The following is a 26,020-nucleotide window of genomic DNA, read 5'->3' as shown; positions in this document are numbered from 1 at the left end:
CGATCGGTCAAACAGGAATTCAAACTTAATCAAACTTTCATGTCTCCCTTGTAAAGCTCAGGAAATCAGTAATTGGTTTTATAATTGAATTTTCTGATCACGTATTAAAGGCATGGGTCCTGCCAAAGGCCAAGGAATGGCCTGTCTCCAAGAAGGACAGCCAAGGTCCCTGACGGAGGCTCTGGAAGGTAGAGGAGGAGAGCTAACGGCTGGTGGGCTAAGAATAGAGCCTGTTATTTATAACCAGAGAAGAAGCTAGTGACAGCTGAGTCTTGCCCTTACAAAGTGGTCTCCCCCAAACAGCCACCCCAGGAGCCCTGGGTTTCTGGCTCAGAAAGGAAGTCTTTGGCAATGACGGCTGTGGTGCGTGGAGCGCAAGATGGGGTCGGCAGAAGGCAGGGGGACCATCCTGGTAAGGAGCTATTCCAAGAGCTCTGGAGAGCAGGAGGAGGCCTAACTGGGGCAGGGGTCTGCACGGAGAGACAAAAAAGATGATTCAGAGGCCATTCTGGAACAGGAAGTGAGGGCAAGGGGGAGTCCGAGGTTTTTGGCCTAAGAGATTGGGAGGGAGGCGGTGTTTTCAGTACAAAGGAGAGTAACAATACACATATATATTGAATCATGTTGTACACCTGAAACCAACATCATGTTTTATGTTAAAGAACAAAAGAAGGTAGAAGAAGGCTGCTCTGTGTGGCCAGTTTTGCACGGGCTGCAGTGCCTGGGGTCGGGTGCTGAGAGGTCTTAGCGACAGGGGGGCTAACAGGCACAAGGGGGCTTTTGTGTGCTCTCGCTAGGTGCTTTGCAATCATCGTGTCTTTTCATCTTCACACTAGCCATTTTCCAAGCCACAAAAGCAAGGCTCAGAGAGCAGAGGTGAAGGATCTGCGGGGCTGAGACTAGGACCCGACACTGTCTGATCCCAGAGTCACAAACACAAGCCCTAAAGCCATTCCACCTCTTTACTATTCCACAGTAATAGTATTCCACAGCCAGACAGAAATAATTGGTAAAGGGGTTCCCAGCACTCAAAAGGGACGTAAGGGCTAGGACGGGAAGCTTGAGTCTGCAAATCGACATTCACTCTTCCATTTGAAAACATTCATTGCAAAGGCAAGCCACAGTCTGGAGAAAATATTCACAATACATATATTTGACAAAGAACATGGATCCAGGATATATTTTTAAAAAACTCTTACAAATCAATAGTAAGAAGGCAAAGAGGCCATTTAAAGGAAAGAATAAAAGATGTGAACGGATCCTTTACAAAAGAGGATATATGAATGGCCAAAAAGCACATTAAGAGGTGCTAAATATCATTAGTCATCAGGAAATGCAAACGAAAATCACAGTGAACTACCGCTGCTACGTACAAACTGGAAGAGCTAAAATGGAAAGGGCTGACAATTCCAAGTGTCAATGACAGGTGGCACAAGCAGGACTCTCCCACATTGCTCATGGGGTTTTAAATAGTACAAGTGCCTTGGACCGCAGCTCGGAAGCTTCATACACGGTTCACATACCCCTACCACATGACCTAGCAATTCCACTCCTAGATATTTACCAAGAGAAGTAAAAACACGCGTACACAAAAGCTGTACATCAATATTTTGGCAGCATTATTCCTATTAGCCCCAGGAAGGAAATAATTAGATGTCCAGCAACAGATGAATGGATAAACAAATGATGGTCTGTTTCTGGGGGGGGTCTGAAGCCCGGTCACAACGAAGTACCCAGGTGTTAAGGAGAAAGATGGCAGTGCGAGTCCTGAGCCAGGCAGAGGATCTGGGAGGGCCGAAGCTTGCAGGCATCTAGATCATATTCTGCCAAGTTTGTGTGTGTGTGTGTGTGTGTTTTAAGCAAAGGCTTCTGCAGTGGTTGAGACAGTAGCCCTTAAGGTCTGTAGGTGGGGTCCCGCACAAAGCACTAAGCTGTCCGCCTGCCCCAGGCACACGGGAAGCCCGGGGCACGGATGTGGCCTGCTTCCGGCGGCCTCCTAAGTTAGCCCCAGATTCAGGACTGTAACTGGACTCCCCTTGGAAAGCCCAACTTCGGAGTCAGGCACATCAGGCTCAGAGCCTGGTTCTGCTGCTAGCTGGACACGTGACTTAGCTTTTCTTTGCTCATCTATAAAATGGCGTTAGTAACATCTATCCCAGGGCTACTGGCACAGTTAAATGATATGATGCAGTTTTTCCTAGTAACTAACAACACTGGTAACTACTACCTAGTGAGCAGATAATATGTATCATTTGACACCCTAATCGCCCTCTCCCCTCTGTATATATTATGGAGACATGTTACAGAGGAGGGGACCAGTACAGACGGGTCATATAGCTGGGGAGCGTTGGAACCACAGTGCATCAAGGCAGACTGGCAGCCGAGCCTTTCCATCCCATGTAATGTTCCCAAAATCAATCACTCATGTGCCACTTTTATCCCCATATCAGTACAGCCCCCAAATTAGCTTCATCTTGAGTGATAATTTATGCAAAATTATGGGTTTTGTGTTAGTGATTTTTTTTCTAATACACATTATCATAAATATATAACCTCAAAAGTAAAAATAAAAGGTTTGTATGTAGCACTTAATCTCATAGCCACCAAAGTATGTGCGTCATGCCAGAGAAACAGTGATATAAAAGGAGAAGTCCCTGGAACACTGGCTCACAGCATATGGGGCCCAGGCCCCGGGGCTGTCATGCACGCTAGCACCAGGCCAGCCCATATTTACAGAGCTGGCATAAAGGAGCCAGGGCGAGAAGGGGACACTCCACCTCACCTGCCACCAAGTGAGCTTGAAGCTTTGCTCCACCATGTCCCAGACAATCAGTGCTCTCTAATTTCTCAGCTGGATCCCAGCGTGGGGCAGGAAACGGGGCCAAAGGAGCCAGAGAAATGGACCTCTCACCACACTGGAGGCGGTGCTTTGAGGAGCTGGAAGCCATTCGGCTAAAATTCACATCTGAGCCCTGGGCCAGACACTGGCCCCCTATGGTCAAGAGCATTTTGACTTCTTCTCCCTGAGGTCATAGCCAGACATTTCCCAGACCTCCTGGCAGTTAGATGTGACCCAGCGACCAAGTTCTGGCCAATGAAGAGTGGCCTGGCCCCCAAAACCTTCCCTTGTAACTTTCAACGTGTCCAGCAGAAGACCCTGAGGGCCTGGCAAAGCCACAGATCAGAGAGAAGGAGTTGGCTCTTGATGGCGTGGACCAGCATCCCCCACCAGCTTCGACATCAGACCGTGATGTGAATGAGAACCAGTCCTTTACTGTGTTTAGCCATTGAGATTGTGGACTGTTTTGTTCCAGCAGGTGAAGTCGGGCATTTTTTGAAGTATCGAGGAACTTCTGTAGCTACTGTATTGGGACTTAGTCCTGGGGAGGTACCAATTCTTTCTCTAGTATTTCTGAATAACCCTGGGCCCCCCCAGAGCAGACTTGTTGCCCCTGAGCCAGGCACAGGCAGTGCAGTACAGGACGGCAAATCCTGGCTCTATTTTATGCACAGGGTAGAGAAAATACTAGTGTCTTTTGACATGGTTCCGGGGATGTGATGAGATAGTGCACGCAAAGCACCGAGGACGCAGTGGGCGCCCAGTATATGGTGGTCTCCCATCCCGTTGCCCACGCTCATGCCGTAGGGCTGTGGGCACAGCTCAGAACACAGCCTCAGAAACCCCCAAACCCAGGGACAACTGCAGTCTGGGTGCAGGTCAGGCTGCAGACTGGGTGAGAACCTGTTGGCAACACTGGGAGAGAATGTCCTCAAAGCAGGAAAGAGCCAGTTCCTCTAACCCCAGAAAAGTGCAAGTCCCCAGAGGAGAAGAGGCAAGAAAGAGGAACAGGCCCAGAAAGGAGAGGGAGGCCCAAGTGAGAGGGCAGGGGCAGAAGTGGGTGGGACATCTAAAGGACATCATCAAGGAAGAGGAAAGACAAGCCATGGAATGGAAGAAAATATGGGCAAATCATATATCTGAAAAGGGACTAGTATCGAGAATACATAAAGAACTCTTACAACTCAACAATAAGATAATCTAACTGAAAAATGGGCCAAGGTTTTAAGAGACAATTTCTCCAAAGAACATATACAAATGGCCAAAAAGATATGACAGATACTCAACATCCTTAGTCATTAGGGAAAAGATGTCAGAACTGGCAGGGATTTACTTTTGTGCCAAGCCCGGAGCTTGGAGCTGGGAAACGCAGGGTTCCCGCTCTTAGAGGGGGCTCACCATGGAGCTGTGTAATTGGAAAAGGCTATATATATGCCAGGTAGGTTTATCACCAGGAGCCAAATCAGGGTAATGATCAGAGAGGCTAAGTCCTCTTAATAAGAGTTTGTAGACTGAACATATGTGGGTCTGGCAGGGGATCAAATATTCTACACACATACATTTATAAATGTGACAAGGCCATGAAGTAAGCTCTGAGAGCTCTGAGAGCATCAGGACAAAAGGCCTAGCTTGGGCTGGGGGGGTCCAGGAAAGGATTCCCAGAGGTGACAGTAGAGCCCAAGTCTAGGGGGTGGTGGTGGAATGGGTGGGGGGAACAGGTGTGGGGGAGAACATCTCCTGCAGAGGTTCTGGGGCCAACAAAGTTGCAGCATTTAAGGCATGAGAAGCAGGCCCTGTGGCAGGAGCACAGCCCCGAGGCCGGCAGGGCTCTATTTTGAGGGCCATGGAGGGCTGTCAAGCAGAGGACTGGCTATGCATTTGTAAAAGCTCCCACTGGCTGTGACTCTGGGGGCAGGAGAGGCTGACTGCTGGCGAGGAGGCTCTTGGGGGCTTGAGCAGGGTGAGCAGGAGCACTGCCTGAGCTCCATGTGTCCCGACGGCACCATGGGACATCTGCCCATGTCCTCTGGGTTGGGGGTGTGGGTCTGTCAATGACTTGTGTGCAAACCATTTGTGATAATGCCCAGAGGCGTCCCTGACCTCACACCCCCACCCTGAGTCTGTGTCGTATTCTCTGCCACCTCCTTCTCATCAACCCAGTTGCTCCTGAAATCCACCTTCCCTCTCCCCACCACCCAGGGAGCCTTCCAGATTGACCAGACTGAAACTGACAGCTTCACCCGGCCATTCATCAGCCCCTGCCACCACGCAACACGGTTGCCCTTGACACAGATGCAGCAGTGGTAACACTTGACACTGTTTTTCTGCCTGGCTTAGCGGCTTCATCCCCATGGCTCCGTGCCTTACATGCACCAGTCCACACTGGAGCTCCCATGAGGCTGGGACTTTGCCCATCCTTACAGCCCCGCCCTGGTCCCCACCCCAAGCTGCAGGCCCTGGGTGCTTCTGGAGAGCCCCCGCCAGAGCGGGGCTGCCTCTGCCTGTTGCTAACTGCAACTCCCACCTGGAGAGAAGTCAGTCTTCAACTTCCACACATGTCCTGCTTTTGAAACTCTGCGGTTCCTTCTCTTTGGGATACAAGGGAAGAGCCTTGTGCTGGCAATCACCTAACCTTAGCAATTAAGCTCTGCCAGGAGAATTTATAGAACCGTTTAGAATTTATAGAACTCACATGGGGGAGGAGGTGGAAGGGAGATCTTAGAGGCCATCTGGTTCTTCTGCAGGGTCCTGCAGGATAAGGGGCCTGCCTGAGGTCACACAGCCAGCTGGGAGCGGGGCTGGGCCAGGAACTGGGCTTTCCTGCCATGAGCTGAGGCCTGGTATGCCTCTGGCTTGAGAAGGGCCCTCAGGTGATTAAGACACCAGGCCCTCCCTGCTGAGCTCCTGGGGATCCCAGGCAGACTGGGCTCCCGCCCCTTCGGACGTCCCAGTGAGGAAGACTGGCCCCACAGCAGCTGTTCTTCCTATGGAGCTAGGTGGCTGGTGGGATTAGGACTGGGCTGCATTTTCCCACCTCCCCCACTTTTCCTTGCAGAGGCAAGGCCTGATTCTCCTCTCCCTGCCCAGCTTGAAAACTTCTAGGACTTGGATCCCAAAGATGTGTTCTGGGCTTGCTTCCTGGCATGCTTTGGATGGTGACTCTGGAGCAGTCTTTCCACCTACTCACCCCTGTGGCTGGCAAGGCCCAGGAACCCGTGAAGGGGGCAGAAGAGTTGCCTGGTCAGCACGTAGGCCTCATCTGCCAGCAGGCTAGGTGACCATGGCATGGCGTTAGAGTTGATGGCTAGCTGAGGGTGGCCCTTTTCCGATTTTCCAGGATTCACTGGTTATCTCTATGTACACAGCTCAGTGCCTGGTCCCAGACCGTGGCTCCCAGTGATCTTCCTGGTGGGGAAGCCCAGATGGAGAAGGCGAGCCTACATCCCCATTAGACTAGTTAAAGGCACACTTCGATCTTTGCCCCTGCTCCACAGCAGCGTGACCCCGGGCTTCACTGTTAGTTCCTCGCTCTGAACTTCAGTTTTCCCATCCACAGAATGACGACAGTAACGGAATCTATGCATCAGTCAGGGTCCCAGCAAGAAACAGGATGCCCTCAAGGGACAAGCTGAGGACCAAATGCGTTCACATGGAGACGGTGCCTAGAACAGTGTGGGCACAGGGGAGTGTTACCAGGTTACAGAGGTGCCTGGGGCTGCCCTTCTCTGTGCTTCTGGGCCCAAGCAGAGTGCAGGTGAGGGAGAAAGTCTTAGAGGGATAACCTTGAACCCACTCTAATTCAGGGATGAAAGAACAAGACCCCCGGTCCAGTGTTCGCTGCTTTACTCTTAGCCACAGGGGTCAGTGTCTCACCCACAGAAGCAACAGTGGCCCTGCCCTCCTAGTGTTAGGGGAGACCAGATCTGAAGGGGGGCGTGGGATGGGGACTCTGGAGCAGGGAAGGAAGATCTGGAACAGTTACTGGAAAGTGGGAGTGTGGCTCTTGCTTCCTGTAGGGACAGGAGAGAAGTGTGCTAAAGAAAACCCTCGGTCTGGAAAACAGTGCTGCTGTGACCTGTGATGTCACCTCTTGCCTCTCCTCCCACCATGCCTCCGTCTCCCCTTCTGTAAAGGACTTCAGTGAGAACGCAGGTTGCAGGGAAAGCTTACATAACTTCATCGGATGACTCAAAAAAAGAAAAAAAGCAGTGGGAAATTCGGGATGAGACACTCAGCAACAAGCTTCCTTTCTGGAGGGCTCGGTGTGTCTCTGACACTGTGACGCGTGCTGTGCTTCCCCAAGAGGAGATGCAGTCTGGGTTCCCGAACTTACTCGACAAGACAAGCGTGTTTTGCGCGATCACATCATGGGACTGATGCCTGAGGAGTCCTAGGCTAGCAGACTGTCAACAAGGCTTCCAGCACAAAATTGTACGTTCACGGCAAGTGCTCACTAGGAAAGCTGTGATTATAATCCACAAGGGACGCGGGGGCCAGGGAAAGGGAAGCGGCGGGAAGAGCCACACGGTCCGAGACGTTTCCCTGAGGAGGGGCAGAGGCGCGGGGCCAGGCAGAGACCTGTGCTGTGGAGGGAGGCTGGGCCCAGGGCGGCTGGCAGATGAGGCTCTGAGACCCTGACGCCCAGGGCCAGGGGAGAACCGCTGGGCTGTGGATGAAAGTGGATCTGAGGACGTGCGCCGTCCTGCCCGCCATGCGGTGCCGGTGGGATGCACCTCGGCTCTTCCCCAGCTCGAACCCCTGGGCTCACGCCATGGAGAAGCTCTCTGCCTTGGCCCGACACTCAAGGCCTTCAACAATCCATCCCCTCTCCTTTTCTCCCCCTGCTGCTGGCTAGAAGGGGTAGCTGGAGCAGCCTCTCCAACCTGAAATGGAAGCAGTGACCTTGAAGGTGACAGAGCCTCTCAGTTGTGGGCAGAAGGGCCTGATCCCAGGTCACATCTGGGCGGCTGAGGCAAGAGAGAAATGCCTTTCTCTTACCGATGTCACTGTTATTTAGGGGTCGTGGTTACAGCAGGTAAGCCTATGTCCTGACCGAAATACGCTGTGTTGTTGTTTGTTTGGTTTTTTTTTTTTTTAAGATTTTATTTTTAGGTAATCTCTACACCCAAGCGGGGGCTCGAACTCACAACCCCCAGATCAAGAGTCACACGCTCCACCACCTCAGCCAGTCAGGCACCCTTGAAAGACACTGGTATCAGTTCCTTTCTACAGATGAGAAAGCTGAGGTTTAGGGTACATGAGGAACCTGCCTGACGCCACGGAGCTGAAGAAGGAGGGTCCAGTTTTGACCCTGTCCCTGTCTGACTCCGAAGCCTGTGTTCTTTGCCTGCCACACCCAGAGCTTCACGTCCAGGAGGCGCAGGTCATTCTCCACGGGAGGACACAAGAGTCAGGGACTCCCACTCAGGCTTCTTGCTGCAGGGTGGAACCCCAGGCCCGGTCCTGGGAAGGGCAGGATCCAGGAGTCAAGGTACTCCGCCACTCGGGCCCCCAGGTGCAGAGCCTACAAACGGTGGTGGAGCCCCCAGCAGGCCCCCCCCCCCCCCGGGCCCAGAGCACTCCTTCCTTTCTTTGGCCAATTGTCATCGGGGAACCAGCTGGTCTGGGCACCATGCAGGGAAGTGTGGCAGGAAGGAGAAAGGAAGGAAGATAGAGGGCTGGGAAAGGAGGGGAGGCGCCCACAGAGCTGGAAACACTGGACCTAATTTGGCAGTGAGCTATTTCAGGACTGCGCCCTGGGGACCTCGGACCAGAGATACCGGGGGAGGGCAGTCTGGGTGTGCGAATGCTCTCTGTCCAAGCTCCTCAAGAAGCTGTCAGACGCTCCTGGGCTGCCTTGGGAGAGAGGAAGGAGGGAACACAGCCTGCCAGCCCTTGTGCTGGGTGACGTGAGCTCGCTGTGTGAGCCAGAAGGGCCTGTGGGCGTCAGTGGAAGTTACATGCTCATGCTGGGTTTGCAAGAGTCCATTGCAGTGCAAGGGCTCCCTGTCCATGGTTATTTGTTATCATAATTATGTAATTATCGCTAGTTTACTGATGAGGACACTGAGGCCAAGGCTAGGGGTTTGAGGGAATTGAGGCCAGAACATCCAGAAGGGACTGAAGTCAGGGGCTGGGGTGGGGAGGCCACAGCTCTCCAGATGCACAAAGCCTGGAGTAGGTTCCTGGATCCCACAGCAAGAAGGCCAGGGCTGTCATTGTGCTCGGGGCCTGGGGTGCCATCTGCTGCAGGGATGGAGGGGAACTCCATCCACTCACCCAACAGACACCTGTAGGCTCTGGCCGGCTCCGAGGCGGTGTGCCTGGAGCAGTCCGTGGTCCAGTGCGGTCATATGGCACAGGGTCTCAAGTCAGGTGGGTGGTGGGCAGACCCAGAGTGAGGCCCAGTCCCTTCTTGGGACACGCTATGTCCCTCTCCCCCTGGATGCCCACAGGAGCCTCTCTGCTCCTCTCCCTGTTGCCATTCTTGCTGCTACTTGGCCATTCTCCATCCAGCAGCCATAGGGAAAAACCTTCAGTGGCTTCCTTCGGAGCTATGAACAAAGCCAAAAGTCCTCCCATGGCTGAGAAGCTCCTCTCGTCTGGCTGGCCCCCTGTCTCCTTCTTCAGCCTCATCTCTTACCCCTCTGCCCCCAAGACCTTTGGGCACCAGCCACACTGGCCTTCTTCAAGACTTGGCCAGGACTCCTTGCCTCAGGGCCTTTGCACATGCTGCTCCACCTGGCTGCAATGTCCTGCCTCTTCTATCCCGCTCTTGTTTGCCTCACTCATGCCAGTCCCTGCTCCTCTTTGTCAGACACCTCATCCTCTAGCACAGGCCAGGTCGGACCTGCAGCCAGGATGCTCTCAGCTCTCTGAGTTTCTAAGGGGTGTCCATCTTTTCCCAGACAGCAGCACCCCTGCCTGTTTCTGCTCACCCAGGGCTCGGCACATTGCCAGCGCAGACATGGCCGGAACACAGGTTTCTCAAATGAATGGACGAGTGAATGAGAGACAGACGTGGGCACGTCCGAGAGGGAGCAGACATCTACACCCGCAGGGCCTGAGGAGGGGCTCGCTGTGGGAATGGCACTTATAGGGCCATAGACCACCCTAACACAAATGTATAAGCAGCTGCCAGGCATGGTGTTAGGCACCCCCAGACTCAGGGCACCCAGTGGGTAACCTTCTACTCATGAAGAACTACCTCACGTGCTTTCTAGGCAAATGCCACCTAGAACCACCTGCCTCTCCTCCCTCTCTGTGGCCCTGCATCTTCTCTCCTTGTCTCTCCCTCTTTTGGCTTCTCTCAGGCCTTGCTGCGCTCTGGTTCAGGAACTATGCTCGTCAGTTCCACTCCTGCAAAGCCAGCAAGAGGGCAGGAGCTGCGGGGCTGCTCTCCTAGCCGGGCAGGTATGGTGAGGCCACCTCTTTGACCTGGCACTAACTCTTCACCCCAATGTTGAAACACCTGCCATGTCCAGGCTTCTGGTCCTGGCTCTTCATCAGACAGGCGGCGAAGTGGGGTAAGAGGAAGATGAAAACAATAGTGGTTTACTGAGCGCTTACCAGGCACATTGCTTAGCTCCTAATCTGCATTACTTCTTTTAACCAGAGCGACCTTGTAAGCAGGTAGTGCTATTACCCTCACTTTTCAGATGAGGAATCTAAGGTGCCCTGAGCGGGTGACCAGCCTGAAGTCCCACGCAGTGAAAGGCAGGGCCAGGGATCAAGGTCATGTCTCTCCGACTCCAAAGCCCGGCTCTAGCCCCTGATAAACGCTAGTCACAGTGAGCGGTGAAGGGATGGGAATGGGATCCAACAGGGCCACCGAGAGAGAGGGACCCCCAGGACTCAGGGAGCTGTTCAGGGAAGAGCTGGCAAGGTGCACCCCATCTCTGTATGTCCCAGGATGCACGCTTACAGGTCAGGTGTGGTATGAAGAGGTACTTAACTGCTGTAGCCAGTGAGAGGCAACGTGAGAGAGCGATTTTGTGGAGCCCAAGGCTACACAGTGGGACAGAGTGGAACACTGAGGAGAAGCCAGGGATGTCATGGGAGCTGCTGAATCAAGCCTCACCTGCAGCTGTACCTCTAGACTTCTTTTTTTTTTTTTTTAAAGATTTTATTTATTTATTTGACAGATAGAGACAGCCAACGAGAGGGGGAACACACAGGGGGAGTGGGAGAGGAAGAAGCAGGCTCATAGCAGAGGAGCCTGATGTGGGGCTCGATCCCATAACGCTGGGATCACGCCCTGAGCCGAAGGCAGACGCTTAACCGCTGTGCCACCCAGGCGCCCCTGTACCTCTAGACTTCTTAATCCTGGGGCCAGGTGACTTTTTTTTCATAAGCCAGTTTGATGGTGCCTTCTATACTTATGACCAAAAGAGTCCTAACTTGTCTGGAGAAGGGTCTTTGGTAGTGACACCAGACCACTGTAGGTTGCCTTGCAAGTAACATGTGAACGTACAAAGAACACAGCGGCCTGGCCTTAACACCCCTCTGTTTGACATGCCATGGAAGGGACATGGGGCCAGATGGGGGCCGGGGCTGGCTGTGGCCTTGGCGACACCTGATGAGCCACAGAAGTTGGGGTGCTGGGGAAGGGTGGGGCCAAGGGTGCCTGACTACCATGCTGGGCCCAGGGAGCCCTGCTCCGGATCCTCTGGATGGACATTCTTCCCCTGGACTTCTGCCACCAGCTTTAGGCTGACAGGATTCACCTGCCACCGGCTGTTTTCTCATCTCTGGTGCCCCTGGGGACAACATCGACTTTCTGAGCCTCTGTGGGTGCTGCAGATGGATGTTTGTGTTCCTACCACCCTGCAAATTCCTGTGTTGACACCTAGTTCCCAGTGTAATGATATTAGGAGGAGGGTCTGTGAGAGGTGGTGCGGTCATGAGAGCAGAGCCGCCACGGAGGGGATGAGGGCCCTCACACAAGTAAGCCCCCAGCTTTGTACACGGCTTCCCATCACCTCGGCACGCCACTTTCACGGGCCCGTCTGCCTTGCACGGCCGCCTGTGGGGAGGGTGGCAGGCGGTACCCCATGCTATCCCCGAGCTGCCCTCTGCCTGTGTGCCCCACTAGAAAGGCAAAAAAGGCCACAGTTCTGCTTTCTTCGGCTCCCTTACTGCTAGGCCAATGCGGAGTAAGAAGCTGGGCTGCTCTGCTTTGTCCACCTGCCTCTGGACTCCTCGTGCAGAGGTGTGTTTCCTGCCATCTTGGAACCAAGAGCACCTAGAAACCCCACGAGTGCCGACGGGGCCCTGCTCCTGAGCCCTGGGAGTGCCGACGCTCAGGCGTCCCTGTCCAACGAGACCACGGTGGTCCCTACGGTTTAGGACACTGTTGGGTGGGTGTGTTTTCCTCGCAGTCAAAAACATGCTAACTTACATAGTGAAACGTGGGGTGACTGGCTCGAGCACTTACCCTTCATAGTTAAGAGCGCAACTACCTGAAATCCAGAACGGCAGATGCCTCGCTAGCTGTGATGGCATTCTGCCCCTGCTTCTCAAAGAACAGGCTCACACAGTGTGTTCAGACTTGGCCTGCTGTCTCTGGGTCAAGGGCCTCAGGGCAGGAAGAATGTGGGCTTTCTTCGAGGTAAACTGTTTTCCGAAAACTCCGTCCCCAAAGCAATTTCTTCAGGAGGCCCTGGGAAAGCATCCTGAGCCCAGCCTCCTAGAAGAATGTCCTTCATCTCTGGGCCTGGACCACAGCCCCCCAGGTNCTGGACCACAGAGAGGATCCCAGGGCCCAGGGTGATCCTCCAACAACAAGCCGGACCCGTGATGTGTTCTCAACACTAGACTTACTAAGGCAGGGGATGGCTTAGCATTTTACCAACATTCAGGAAAAGGTTTTCGACAAAGCCCTTAGCAAACCAGCGCTCAGCTGAGAACCCTCATCTTCCCCTCAGCAGCATCTCTTCACTAAATGCCAACCATGCACGAAGCAGCGTGTTCGCGCCTGCTCCGGCTTCCCTACCGTTCCTCTAGGCTGGGCAGCTGACAACAGGACAGGCCCTGAGCCAAAGCAGTGTTCCCCTATGTCTTCTCAGCTCCTGTCACCCTCCGCCCAGAAGGCCCGCCTCCCTCCTCACCTTCATCTTCCGCGCCTAAGCGACCTTTTAAAACTAGAGTAGCTGCCACTTTGCTTCCAGGCACATGATCCGAACACTACTTCACCTCTCCTGCGCACCTACTGTGTGCCAGGCCCTGCTCTAGGAGCTCGTGCTTCTTGACTCATGTCACTCAGACGGCCACTGAGGTAGGACACTATTACTACTTCCGTCATCATCACCCACCTCAGGGCCTGTGGCCCTTGGGGGCAGGGACACACACCTGCATGGACGAATACATGGGGAACAAAGGAGGCTGCTCCGGCCCCCTTTGCTCTCTGCACTGAGCAGGTCGAGAAGGCACGAAAAGAAGTGTGTTCTGTGTCTTTCTGTCCCTCCTCCATGGATGTGTCTGCTCAGGGCAAGCCCTGGGTCTGTCCTGTTCACAGGAGGCTCCCCTCTCAAGCCCAGCCCTTGGCCCGAGGGGGCACACACCTGCTGGATGAGTGGAGTCACTCATGAACTCATCTACCCACTGACCCCTGCTCTGCACTGAACACAGTGATGTGGGAAACGTGCAGGCGGACGAGGCTGGTGCCGCAACCCTGGGCCCAGGTTTCAGCGGCCAGATCTGGGGCTCCTTATGGCAGAGCTTAGATAATGGGCGCCAGTCCCAGAGCTGGAACCGGGGGCCTCATCTGGCTTTGGACCACAGGGAGGGGGCTGACCTGGCCACACCGAGTCCTACAGAGCTGGAATGTCAGAGCCGCTTGAGGCCTTAGGAATCACGAAGTCTACCTTCTAATCCTAGGAACACGATCTCTGCCCAAGCTTGGGAGACCCTACCTCTTTATCTTTGTATCCAACCCCGCTGTCCTATGCGTGCTCTGCCAGGAAGTGAGTGCTCGGTAAGTATTTGTGAAATGACTAACTGACCAACCGAATGAAAGAAAATGAGGCCCCACGTTGGCTGGGAAATTTGAGGCAGACTGGTCAGGGAAAGAGAAGTGAACCGTGATTCCAGAACCCTGACGTTCTAGTCCTGGGGCTGCCACATCATCCCTTGAGTAAGTCCCTTTCCTGTCTGGGCCAGATGGGGCCTATTTCGCCCCATGTGCAACATGGAGCAGTAGAATTAGATGGTCTTGAATGGAGGAGTTTTCAACTCTACCCATCTGGCCAGGCAGAGGGTCAGAGCAGGACTGGGCCTGCGGGTGTAGCTGGAGAGCTCTGGTGTGTGGTGCGTGGCCGGCAGAAGCCTCTTCCTGGCCTCAGGTTTGGGCATAGGTGCACTGAGGCCTTCATCCATCGCCTCCCCCACCCCCATCAGATCTGACAGCCACCGCCATTCCTCCAGGCCCCAGGGGACTCAGGCAGACACAGGCCAGACAGCATCCTTGTTTCAGAATTCATGCAAACTACAGGGTGAACACGCCGCTGTGGAGATGATACCACAATATTTCCCTGATTAAAAAAAAAGATAGGGTTCTGAGCTCCACTGTGTAACTTAAATGTCAAGATTTCTTTTACCAGAGGAGATCCAATGACATTCTGGAAACCAAGTGTGAAATGTGATTCTGCCTCTCCAAGGAACTGCCACTATCTCTGGGGGGCCAAGGCGGGGGGGGGGCACGGGCAGTTCTAATGAAGCCCCTTGGTGGGACAGAGGAGCACCAGGCAGCCGAGCCAACCAGCACCAATCTTCAGTCCTGTTTAGGTCAGTGACCCTGTGCCTCTGTTCCTAACAGGCAAAATGTAGATAAAACTGTACCCAGTCCTCACTAAGACCTTGTAAGGATAATCCATCAAGATCTTATCAATAATTTTAAAGAAAAACAACAAAAAGAACAAGAGTTAAAATGAGCTGAGAACTTTCTATGTGTCAGGCACTATCCTAAGCACTTCGCATGCATTATCTCATTTAATCTTATAGCAGGTGAATGAAGAAGGTATTAGGATTATGCCCATTTTAAAGTCACAAACACTGAGCATTGAGGAGGTTCAATAATGTACACAGGGCCATAGAGCGGTGGTACAGCTGGGACAGGAACACAGTATCCAATACTTCTTATGTCAGGCATTGTAACTGAAGACCTATATTCTGTCTTCGAAAAGTTTATAATTTAATGAGAGAAATAAGCATCTGTACAGATGGTGAACAAATGAAAACGAGAGTATTTTCAACTGAATAAATCCTCCTACAAGTTCAAGGCATTTCTTCTTCCTACTGCCCCGCTAGTTTACAAGGCATGTTATATATGTAAGTATACACAGACACGCACATAAATGTTATGTATGTTTATACGTACGTGTGTGATAAAATCTATTAACACGGGATTGTTTCTCCATCCCCCTATTGGTCTAACTGAACCTTCTAATCCTGTAATTGTCCGGTTTCCCCCAGCCTTTCTTTCTTCTAGTGTGGGAGTTCAGGCCAGTTCTGCCAGACAAGTTTCTCTGCTTTTGTGATGCAGATGCAGGCCCTGGGCAGAGAACGAAGGAAGCAGGAGCGGGAGAGACACAGCTCCAAAGGTTAAGACAATTTACATGATAATGAGCCGGCGGGGGAGTGGGGGGGAGTGCAAGGTGGGAGAGAGCAGAGGGAAGAAGGGGGAGAGAGGAAGAGAAGGAGGGAGGAGGAGAGGGTGGGAGAAAGGAGGTGGGGGGAGGAGAGATGGAGGGAGAGGAACAGATGGGGAAAGGGAGAGAGGAGAGGAAGAGAGGGAACCTCTTGCAGGCAGAGAGGAGAGGAAGAAGGAGGGAGAGAAAAGGTGGGGGAGAGAGAAGGAGAAAGAGGCCAAGGGAGGGAAAGCCTTTCAGGCTGGGGGTAGAGAGGGGGTGTCTGCAGAATTTGGGGGGAGACAGCAGCACAAGACAGTAGGGGTGGGGCAGACAAGAGGAAGACGACGGAAAAAGATATATGAGAAAAGCAGTGGGAGTTGTCCTTTGGGTCCCTTTTCATATTTTTAGAGACTTGGGATAGAAAATGAGATTCTTTTAAAGATCTGTTGAGCCTGATTGTGCTGTGCCTATTTAAACTCTGCTCTGGACCTAAAGCACATGGAGACAGCTTCGTTAGGAGTCCTATCTGGATCACATACGTATATATTTACACGACCTTGGGCAAGTCACTGAGCCTCCTGGCCTCATTTTTTTCACTTGTGAGGGATAACCATAGCACCCACTACACAAGTGGTGGTTAGGATTAAGTAATTAATGCCAATTGTTTAAACTGGGCCCTGAAACATACAGACTGGAAGTCACTATTATTATCACCTCTAATTCCTAAAGCTTCGGTTCTCTGATCCATCTGTTTGCTGATCGCTCCCACCCGGCAGCCCGCTAGGTTCGGCACACTGAGCGCAGTCCAGCCCCACCTCCTGCTCGCTGGCTGCTTGCTGGAGGTTTTATTTGCTCTTAGTCAGCCAGTCTCCTGATTCTTGCCCTTCTGCCCCAGCAACCCACCAATCCCAGGCCCTCATCTTCCTCTCATCACCATACATCCCTTTGTGGCCCTTCCTTTCCAACCCCCGTGGAGAACTGGGCTCTGCAAGCATGCCATTCACTGTAGCTCCCCTGCCTGCATCCCTACCTGCAGTCCTCCTCCCAACAGTTCCCCACCCACCCCTACACGGTCCATCACGAGAGTCTCCTAAAAAACTTTCATTCCACCCGTCCCCAGCTCAAAAATCTAATAATGGCTGCCTGCTGCCACCAGGATAAAACCCAGCCTCCTTGGTGCACCTTCCAAGGCCCATCCCATCTGGAACTCACTGCATCGTCTAACTCCCCCACACCTGCCATATCCTAACCCTCTGTTCCGGCCACTGGCTTTCTCTGTCCGTGAGATCTGTTTTGGTCGCTACCAACCCACTGCCTTTACTCCTGTTCTTCCTGCTTCAAGTCCTTTTCCTGACCCACACCCGCCCCTGCCAAGCCACACCCCTGCTTCAAGGTCAGTGCCAGCCTCACTTCCTCTAAGAGGCTCTCCCTGACTGCCCCTGATGGCTGAACACATTCAGCTTATGAGCACTGTTTTCCCAAGGAAATCAACTCCTTTTTTCCCAAATTCTAGTTGGTTAACATACAGTGTAATATTGGTTTCAGGAGTAAAATTCAGTGATTTATCACTTACATACAACACCGAGTGCTCATCCCAACAAGTGCCCTCCTTAATGCCAGTCACCCATTTAGCCCATCCCCCACCTCCCTCCCCTCCATCAACCCTCAGTTTGTTCTCTATCCTTAAGAGTCTCTTATGGTTTGTTCCCCACTCTCTCTTTTTCCCCCCTCCCATATAGTCATTAACAAGATCAGCTCCTTAAAGGCTCTGTGTCACATACCTCTGGATCTTTACACAGGGCTTAGCATAAAGTCTACCCATAGTAGGTACTCAAGCAACGTCTGCTCATTTAGTGATGAATTATAGGTACTTTTCCTTTATTCTCTGACAGCGAAGGAAGTTAGATATGTCATTCCACTCAAGGGATTTTTTTTGAAGGCCTACTATATTCTGAGCCCTGTGCAGGTTGTTTGGGTAAGGAGGGGACCAAGAGATGAATGACATAGGCCTTGTGCAGAAGGACCTGAAATCATGAAGGAGTTCTTATTCCAGGCTTTACAAGTGCCAGAGCCCTCCTGAAACTGTATCAAAATTTCCCAGATGTGTGCCTGTGTGCACTGTTCTAGAGAGAAGGCTCACTGCTTTCATTAGCTGCTCAAATGGGTTTTGATCACCCTAGAGCACAAGGGTCACTGCTCTAAGGAAAGAGTAACATAACCAATCTTCATACCAGTGCATGAGTAAATGCTCAATGGAGAGAAAGCCTTGAGCTGAGTTTCACCGTCCAGGGGCCAGAAGAGAAAACCTTCATGGAAGAGAAGGGAGCTAAGCTGGGTCTCACTCAACAGTAGGAATTCCAAGAGGAAGAGAAGGGGAGAAGGGCATTGGAGGCAGAGGGTATGGCCTGAGCCAAGGCCTGGAGGCATGGGAGTGTGTGGTGTCTTTGGGGAGAGGGTCTGTGGTCTGATGTGACTGGGGCATGGGGTGTGGAAGCCCCAGATTGTTGTAAGTGGATCTCTGCTGCTTGCCCCATGTAGTGGCTTCTTCAGGCTTGGGCTCAAGCACAGAGAGGCTGAAGGAGAAACCAGTCACTCCTCCCTCCACTGGGGGGCCGGGTGGGTGATGAGCCAGCTTCCAAGAGAAGTCAGGGACACCTGTTCTAATTGGGTACCGCAAGGAAGCTTCTAGATGCTTCTTTGTATGGAGACTGCAAAGTTGGCAGGCCCAAGCAGGCTCTGGATGTGGGGCTGTCTTCCTCTAGATATTTTGTGATCAGTTGGGGGAGGAGGGCAGAGGTGGAGAAGCCAAGAGAGTAAAGGAGGTCTTCTGAGGCCAAAACACAAATCTGGATCTGCTCTGCATGGGACAGTTTTCACAACATCCAAACAGTGGATCCTCCAGGTGGCCAACCCCCCTGCTCCCCTGGTCCTGAGAGAGGAAAGAGAAAGAGATTGGAGACCCAGCCCTGGGATCAGGGCATCTGGGCACCATCTGGCTGGCTGTAGACAGACCTGACTGGAAGGTGTCCAGTATGCCAGGGCCCCACCCCTCTTCCAGGGTGTGGTTCAGGCTTTCTCTCTTCCAACATGCCAGCCTCACTCCTCTCTCAGGACTTTGGTGCTTGCTAGGAACCTTTGTCCCCTTCTGCTCCCATGGCTGCCTCCTTCTCATAGTCAAGTTTCATCACACATGTTCCTTCCAGGTCCAGGGGAAGCTTTTAGTCTAAAATAGCTGCCTCTACACCCCCACCCAGATTAATGTATAGGGATCCCTGAACTCAGCTTCCCAGACAGCAAATTCACGCCAGCGCTCTTCCAGACAATACCTTCCCCAGCTGTCTGGCTCACTTTGGACTGAGTCTTGAGTCAACTTTTCTGCTCCTCACAGGTGACCTAAGAGGGGGAGGTGGTACCCAAGGGCCTGGAGGCCTTTGTCAGCCAGGAGGATTGTGTCTGAGGAGCCTGTGCTGCCCCGGAGATGGGTCAGGCACCTGCCATGGTGCCACCCACCGTAACAGGACTGGGCTCCATCTCCACTCTGCTCCTGGTCTCCCTCTGCACTAGTACCTTCCCTGGCCTCCTACCTGATGACTGTCTTGAGGGGGATACCTTACAGAAGAGAAACAGTCACAGAGGCCCCAGGGGCCCCCAGAAGAGTCCTTGATAGATCGTATTCCCAGCCATTCCCAAGCAATCACCTCTCTGTCCAGGATAATCAAATGGGGGGGGGGTCCCACAGGAATAAGTAGTGCTTTCAGAACTGAAGGAGAAAAGAATTCCAAAGTCATATTGACTTTTCTGGGTTTTAATCAGGGGAGGAAGTTTCTGGGAAGGAAATGGTTAGGAGGCAGGCATGGCAGTGAACACACGTACTCTTGGAAGATCTCACCGGCCGTGTATGAATGTACGTGTGTGTAAGTGTGGAGGGCACGTGCTGTGGACACATATGCCTTTTGTACGGTAGCTGACATTTGGGGAACAGAGATTCAGGCACCTTGCTCTCTCTCTGGCCAAGAGGCCCGTGGCCCTTCCTTGTCTAAAGATTGCACCAGGCATTTCCTGCTCTGGGCTTTCATGCCCGAGTTAATTAAAATGAGTTAACATACATAAAATGCTCAGTGCCTGGCAGTGACGAGGTGCTCAGTAAACGACAGCCCTTCCTATTACCACTGTGGCCGTTATTATTAAAATGAGCGGAGCTCTGTTTCCACCTTGGCCGATTCTGATGATGTGAATAGGTATGTGCTGGATGCCTGGTTTCTCGGGGTGCTACCCCCACTGTGTTCATTCCTGTATCCCCAGCAGCCAGCACAGTGCCTGGCCCGCTAGAAGCCATCAGTTTATACTTAATGGAAATAAGACCAGCACTAGTGGTGCCCCTCTTTCCACAGGCCCTGGCTCTACGGCTGGAACCAAAGCTGGTCCCCCAGGCGGCAGGTGGGAAGAGCTCCCTCTGCAAAACGAGCTGCTGGACCAGGCCTCCCAGGGGAGCAGTGGATGGGGGCCCCCAGCTTCCCTCGGACACACCCTCCATCAACAACTCCCCCGGTGGAGGAGGAGCCCAAGCCAGAGCTGGGCTGACTATGCCCCTTGGAATTAGAATGTTGCGCATAAAATATTGACTTTTACATTTAAAGCTATCTGTTACAGATTCCACATCAGAGCCAAAGGCAAGGATAGTTTTCCTCTGTGAGGGAGATGATCTTTTTTTAGCAAAGACAGGATATGTATACAAGGCACAACTGAATCACACACTAATCAGAGATTAATTCTCTCTATCTAAAGGCTCCAATGTGGGGCCCAGGCGCTCAAAGACCTCCCCATCTGCTCCGCTTCTCTGCCCTCCAGGACAGAAGGAAAGGGTTGCTGGGATTCACAGTCCCACCGGGGGACAAAGAGCTACTTCTGGATAGAATTCTCTAAGGCTGTTTTTCCTTCCTTTCCTCTCTGTTTTATTTAGCTTTGCCAAGCATAGCTGTATATGCTTCAGTCTTACCGTGAATGCAAATGTTTGCAAGTAAGAGGCTTTTATACACTTATTCCATTCACCACTTATCAGACACCTGGGAACTCAAATGAAAAACAGTCCTTTGTATGTAACTGTTGAATCACTAAATTGTACACCTGAAATGAATATTAACAGTGTATGTTAACTCACTGGAATTTAAAGAAAAACTTAGGAAAAAAAAAAAAAAGAGTAACAGTCCCTGTTCTAGGATATCAACTTCCTGCAGGAAGGAGAGCCCCTGAGGTCCTCAGACTCACCTGGGAGAGGCAGACAACACATTCCGTGATTAAGGAGGAAAGAGAGTCAAATTCAAACAGCCACACCCCGCTCCCAAGAAGGCAAGGAACGCTCTCCTAAGGAGGGAGACGGTGCTCTGGTGGTGCTCCTCTGGTTTGAGAAATACCTCTGTTCAAGTTAACTGCCCAAGGGCAAGTACCTGCACAATGCTGCGGGAGTCCCAATTTAGGACATCACCAACCCTTTGTCATATGCAAAATAAACCCCGACATTTTGTGACTGTTGTCGTTGGCGAGTTTGCTTTGGAGGTGTGCCCATCACCTACGCCCGTTTGACTCTATTTGCGAGGCTGACTGGTGCACTGGCTTAGGCTGGCGACTAGCCTTCTCTATCACAGACAGGAGTCTCTTCTGGTTCCTGTAAGGTAGCCAGCATTATAAAGATGACAGGCCCTCTCCTTACTGTGTCTGTGGGCTCAGCAGCCTACCTTTCTCTCCTTGTCACCATATTCGATGCCCAAAGTGTCCATGGCCCGGACGATGGCTGCCAGGGACTGGATGGTGTTGCTGTAGACAACGGGCTTGTACTGCTTCACATCTTCTCCCGAGAAGCCGTCTTCGTGGATGATCCTAGGGAAAAAGCACACACACCCCCCTGATGAGTGCACTGTCCTCATGTGGCACCAAGAGCACCGGGCATGTGAAGCCTCTGGGGCCAACCTCCCGGCTTAGCTGGCCGAGGGCTGGGTCCAACCTGATGCTGAATTCCTGAGCTGAAGGAAGAATCAACCTGAATTACTGAAAATTCAGCAAAAAACCAGAATAGTGGCAAAAAGAAACGTAGCCTTTTTATGCTCGTTATATAGAGTGAGAGAAATATCAGTCGGCAAGGTGCTGATTACACTTGAAAGTGCTTCGAAAAGGAGGGGCACGCAGTAAGCATTCGATAAATGTTGGCCGTTAGTATTTTTAAGTAAAGCTCAAGGTCTTAACCTAAATTTCCACTTAGAATTATATTGATGAAGATGCCTGTGGGGCTCCTGGGTGGCTCAGTCGGTTAAGCATTCGCCTTCTGTTCAGATCATGATCCTGGGGTCCGCGGGGAGCCTGCTTCTCCCTCTTCTCACTCACCCTCTCTCTCTCTCAAATAAACAAATAAATAAAATCTTAAAAAAAGAAGACCCCCACAAGAAGCCTGCAAATGAATAACAACTTTTCTTTCGCAGAAAACTCACAGTGCTTGAAGAGTCCTCCTTTAAAATGGACCGTCTTCATCGTTGACGACAGAAGACCCTACAGAAGGAGGGTGCCTACTCTTCTGTCCTTGGCTGGGATTTGACTACCATGTCACCCTTATTCTGGTGGCTCTGAACAATGACACAGAGGACACAAAGATGATATCACAGTTCCCAGAGGCCACGTGGCACTCTCGGCCCTCCTGTTCTCAGGTTCCTCTGAGGTCAGGGGAAAGGCCAGATGGGCCCTAATGTCCCTTCTCCCTTCAGACAGTAGTCACTAAACACATGCTTGCTGCTGACGAGGTTCCAGAGAGGAGAGAAGGCTGGGCAGAGGTGATAAAAAAACAAAACTTGGCAAGAATTCTCTTCTGGTTGACGTAATTAAGAAGGAGAGAAGGGGTTCCAAAGACTAACATCAGAGAGTAGCCACCACCTCCCCCAAGAAAATCATGCAAACTCCTCACGGGTCACATTTTTTTCAGTTCAGGATTGAATACTACTTACAGTACGTACATACACCAGTCTAAGAGCTGAGGCTTCTCTTCCACCCCACCACAGCACCTTTCCATCCCTTCATTACCTTCAGTACCGAAGGAAATCGCTCACGATTCTTTTTTTTAAAAACAGTTTTACTGAGATACAATTCACATACCATACAATCCACTCAAAGCGTGCAAGTCAATGTTTTTTCGTCCATTCACGAGTTTGGATAATGATCACTACAGTCTAATTTTAGAACATTTTGTCCCCCACCCCCCCTGGAAGAAACTCTACCTATTAGTAGTCACCTCCCCCACCCCCCATGCCCAGTAAGCAACCACTAATCTATATCGTATTTCTGTAGACTTGCCTATTCTGGACATATCATATGAGTGGAATCATACAATATCCGGTCTTTCATAACTAATTTCTTTCACCTAGCACCATGTTTTCAAGATTCATCATGTTATAGCATTTTTCAGGACTCCATTTCTTTTTATTGTCCAATTATATTCCATTGTATGGATATACCACATTTTATTTATCAACCACCAGTTGATGGACACCAACAATTCTTGTTGTAAAATTTGACTTGATACTGGGTGGTGAGTCTTTATCTTGGGTTTCTCCAAGAAGCAGATCAGAATGACCCTTCTAACTTTTCAGGGACTTCATTAACCCTAAATCCATTTCTGTACAAGTTTCTAGAGGGAGGATACACCCAGTCTGGATCATTGGTGCACTACCCCCCAGGGATCTTAAAGGAAATTGCTAGCTCCTGCTTTAAATAACTAGAAAATTGGAGAAAATATATGAAACAAGCAGTTTCAGACACAGTACAGGACTGTGATCCTGGAGACAAGGGAAACAAATTGGTGAGTCCTGTGATTGCCATGGCTTTTCACCTGGAGGCATTTAGCAGCCCTCAATGCAGGGAGGGAGAGCCCAAGCAGAACACAGAAGTCTTACTAAGCTGATGAGGTAAAGATCAAAGTTCAAGAAGGCTGAGGGAACTGGGATTCTGGGGGCAAAGCACCAGAGAAAGAAAATTACAGAGAGAGAGGAAGCTCCCCATGCATTAAATAGGCATCTCCTTGAGTCTTGGGCTGAATAGGGTGGGACTGCATGAGCTCAGCAAGGGGCATCAGGGAGCTTATAAGCTGAACACTTCCCAAAGCTCACCCAAGCCTGGGAGATGTGCAAGTTCTGACCAGGCAGAGTAGAGAGCCCTTGTTGAACGCTGATGACACTCAGCAGAGACTCCAGAAGACTCATGCCATAGTAGTAGGGTTAAACTGGCCCTAGAGTAAAATCCACTTTAGACCCGCCCTGACAAAGCTCACATATTAGATTCAAAAACATCAAGCTGACTCACAAGTAACTTCACTGCCTGATGGAATAAAGTCCAACACTCTTTAGATGAGGACAACAAAATCAGACACTTAACAATATAATATTTTTAATATTCAGCATCCAATACAAAGTTTCCGGCGATGCAAAGGAGTAAAGTGTGACCCACAACCAGGAGAAAAATCAGTCAACAGAAGCAGACTCAAAAGTGACAGAGATGATGGAATTAACAGCAGGGCTTTAAAAACACCTATTCAAAATATTTTCAAGAAATTAAAGGAAAACAAGGACATAATGAGTAGAGAAATGGAAGACATAAAAAAGAACAGAATGGGACAGCAAGAGATGAAAATACAGTATCTAAGATAAAAATTTCACCATATGGGATTAACTCTTAGAAGATTAGTGACCTTGAATAATAAGCAACGGAAACTATCCACACTGAAGCAAAGAGAGGAAAAAGGCTAAAAAAAGGTATTGTGATATTTGTAACACACGTAAAACTAAAACTTATGCAACAATAGCACAAAGGACGGGAGGGATAAAATGGAAATATACTGTTGAAAAATTCATATACATGAAGCACTTAACAGTGAACATGGTAATTTAAGACATATAGTGTAAATTTTAGACAACTTCAAAGCTATGTAAAAAAGCCCACTGTTACCCAGGCTCCATGACCAGACTCCCCTCCGAGGGTGGGACCTGCTGGGTGACCTGAGAGGGGCAGCTGGGATCTGCGAGTCCGCATGATACTCTGTCCAAAGAAGCCAGTGCAGTGAGTTTCTCATTCCTCATTCTGGACCAGCGGCCTTACCACTCTCCTGGGAATAGTCTCTAGACCCTTGGCTGCCTTCAGGATTTGCCCCACTAGGGACGGAACTATAATCTTTCACACCCATTAGTATCAGTAATTACAGCACCTAATAAGGCAGGGAGGGTAGGTTTTTATTATACCTATTTGACAGAAGAGGAAGTGAGCCTGAGAGATTAAGTAATTGGCCTAATGGAGTAGCGCAGGGGTCCTCCAGTACACTGCACTCCTCTCCGCCATCTCAGCCCTCGGGCTGGACTGGGTAGAAAACCACCTGGAAGGTCTCAGGCTGCGGCCCGGCCCGGGGTGGCCTAAGATAAAGAAGCTTCAGGGCAGGCTTGCAGAAATGATGCAATATGGGGAAAACTTGCCCTAGTCATGATTATTAGTTCCATTACTTGTTCAAACAGGCTTATATTAGCTTAAAATTGGGCTTCCAGTTTCACGGTAGAATTTTATATTGGCGTCTCCCAAGTAGTAAGTATACTGGCTTTACTACTAAGTAAGAAAAGTTGGACCATATAAAACATTACCAAAAAAAAAAAAAAAAAAAAAGGTACTGTTAGTAATCCCACTGCTCAGAGGAAAACACTGATGTTTTTCGTGTCTGTCCTTCCAGTATTGCTTTCATGCCACCTTCCTCATCTTCTTTCCCCCCAGCAGTGATTTGAGGCATATATCCTTACAAGTATCACTTAAGGCCCCTTTATTTTCTATTTCCCCATGTCATCCAGGGAGGCAGAGTAGAGCAGTGGGAGGCTGACTTCTTGGGCTCAGGAGCCAGACAGATGCAGGCAACCCCAGCTCTACCACTGATGAGCTGGGTGTCACTGGTAAAGGATTTAACCCCTCAGGTCTTGGGTTTCTCGAACTCTGCAAGGAACAGTTGTGAGGAATAACTGCAGAGTGCCTCTCATATTGTAAGTATGTAATAAATGGCAGCTATGAGTAGTAATACCCACATTCTAAAGTCAAACCCCCCAAACAGAATTTCCTTCATTGGTAGAAAGGAACAAAACAGTAACAGCCGTGGCTGTCGGAGGGTTTGCTCTCTGCCTAAAGGGCTTTACATGTACTCTCTCATTTAATCTTCAGAACAATCCTAGGAGATAAAAACTATTATCACCTCTTTACAATGAGAGAACAGAAGCTCGGAGAGATTAAGCCACTTACCTGACGTCACACAGCTGGTAAGTGTCAGAGCGGCATTCGAGACCCTACTCATGACCGTCAGACAGATGCTGGGAGGCAGAGCTGCTTCTGCCCTAGATCCCTATCTCCAGGCTCCCAGAGGACCCAGAAATCTCACAAAGTATCAGAACGTGTCCTGCGATATCAGCCCAAGGAGTGTGGGGCAAGGAAAAGCAGTGTCTGGTCAGGGTTATTTTTATTTATTTATTTATTTATTTATTTATTTATTTATTTA

General features: G+C 50.9%; 1 protein-coding gene across 4 annotated transcripts in view; it reads right to left on the bottom strand.

Moving 5' to 3' along the window:
* The window catches only part of GNAO1 (G protein subunit alpha o1), a 169,993-nt gene that overhangs the window by 57,761 nt on the left and 86,212 nt on the right, over window positions 1-26,020 (bottom strand). For all 4 annotated transcript variants that reach the window (XR_004619000.1, XM_011231771.3, XM_011230660.3 and 1 more), the window contains exon 3: window positions 21,201-21,342. Coding sequence is in view for 3 of the 4 variants with exons in the window: in XM_011231771.3 (XP_011230073.1) it covers window positions 21,201-21,342 (142 nt within the window). In the remaining variant the exon portion in view is untranslated. The remainder of the gene's footprint in view (window positions 1-21,200; window positions 21,343-26,020) is intronic.

Source organism: Ailuropoda melanoleuca, chromosome 12, assembly GCF_002007445.2.
Source record: "Ailuropoda melanoleuca isolate Jingjing chromosome 12, ASM200744v2, whole genome shotgun sequence".
Classification (NCBI taxonomy): Eukaryota; Metazoa; Chordata; class Mammalia; order Carnivora; family Ursidae; genus Ailuropoda; species Ailuropoda melanoleuca.
The sequence above is the reverse complement of the archived record's forward strand: the minus strand, read 5'-3'. Positions and strand labels throughout refer to the sequence as shown.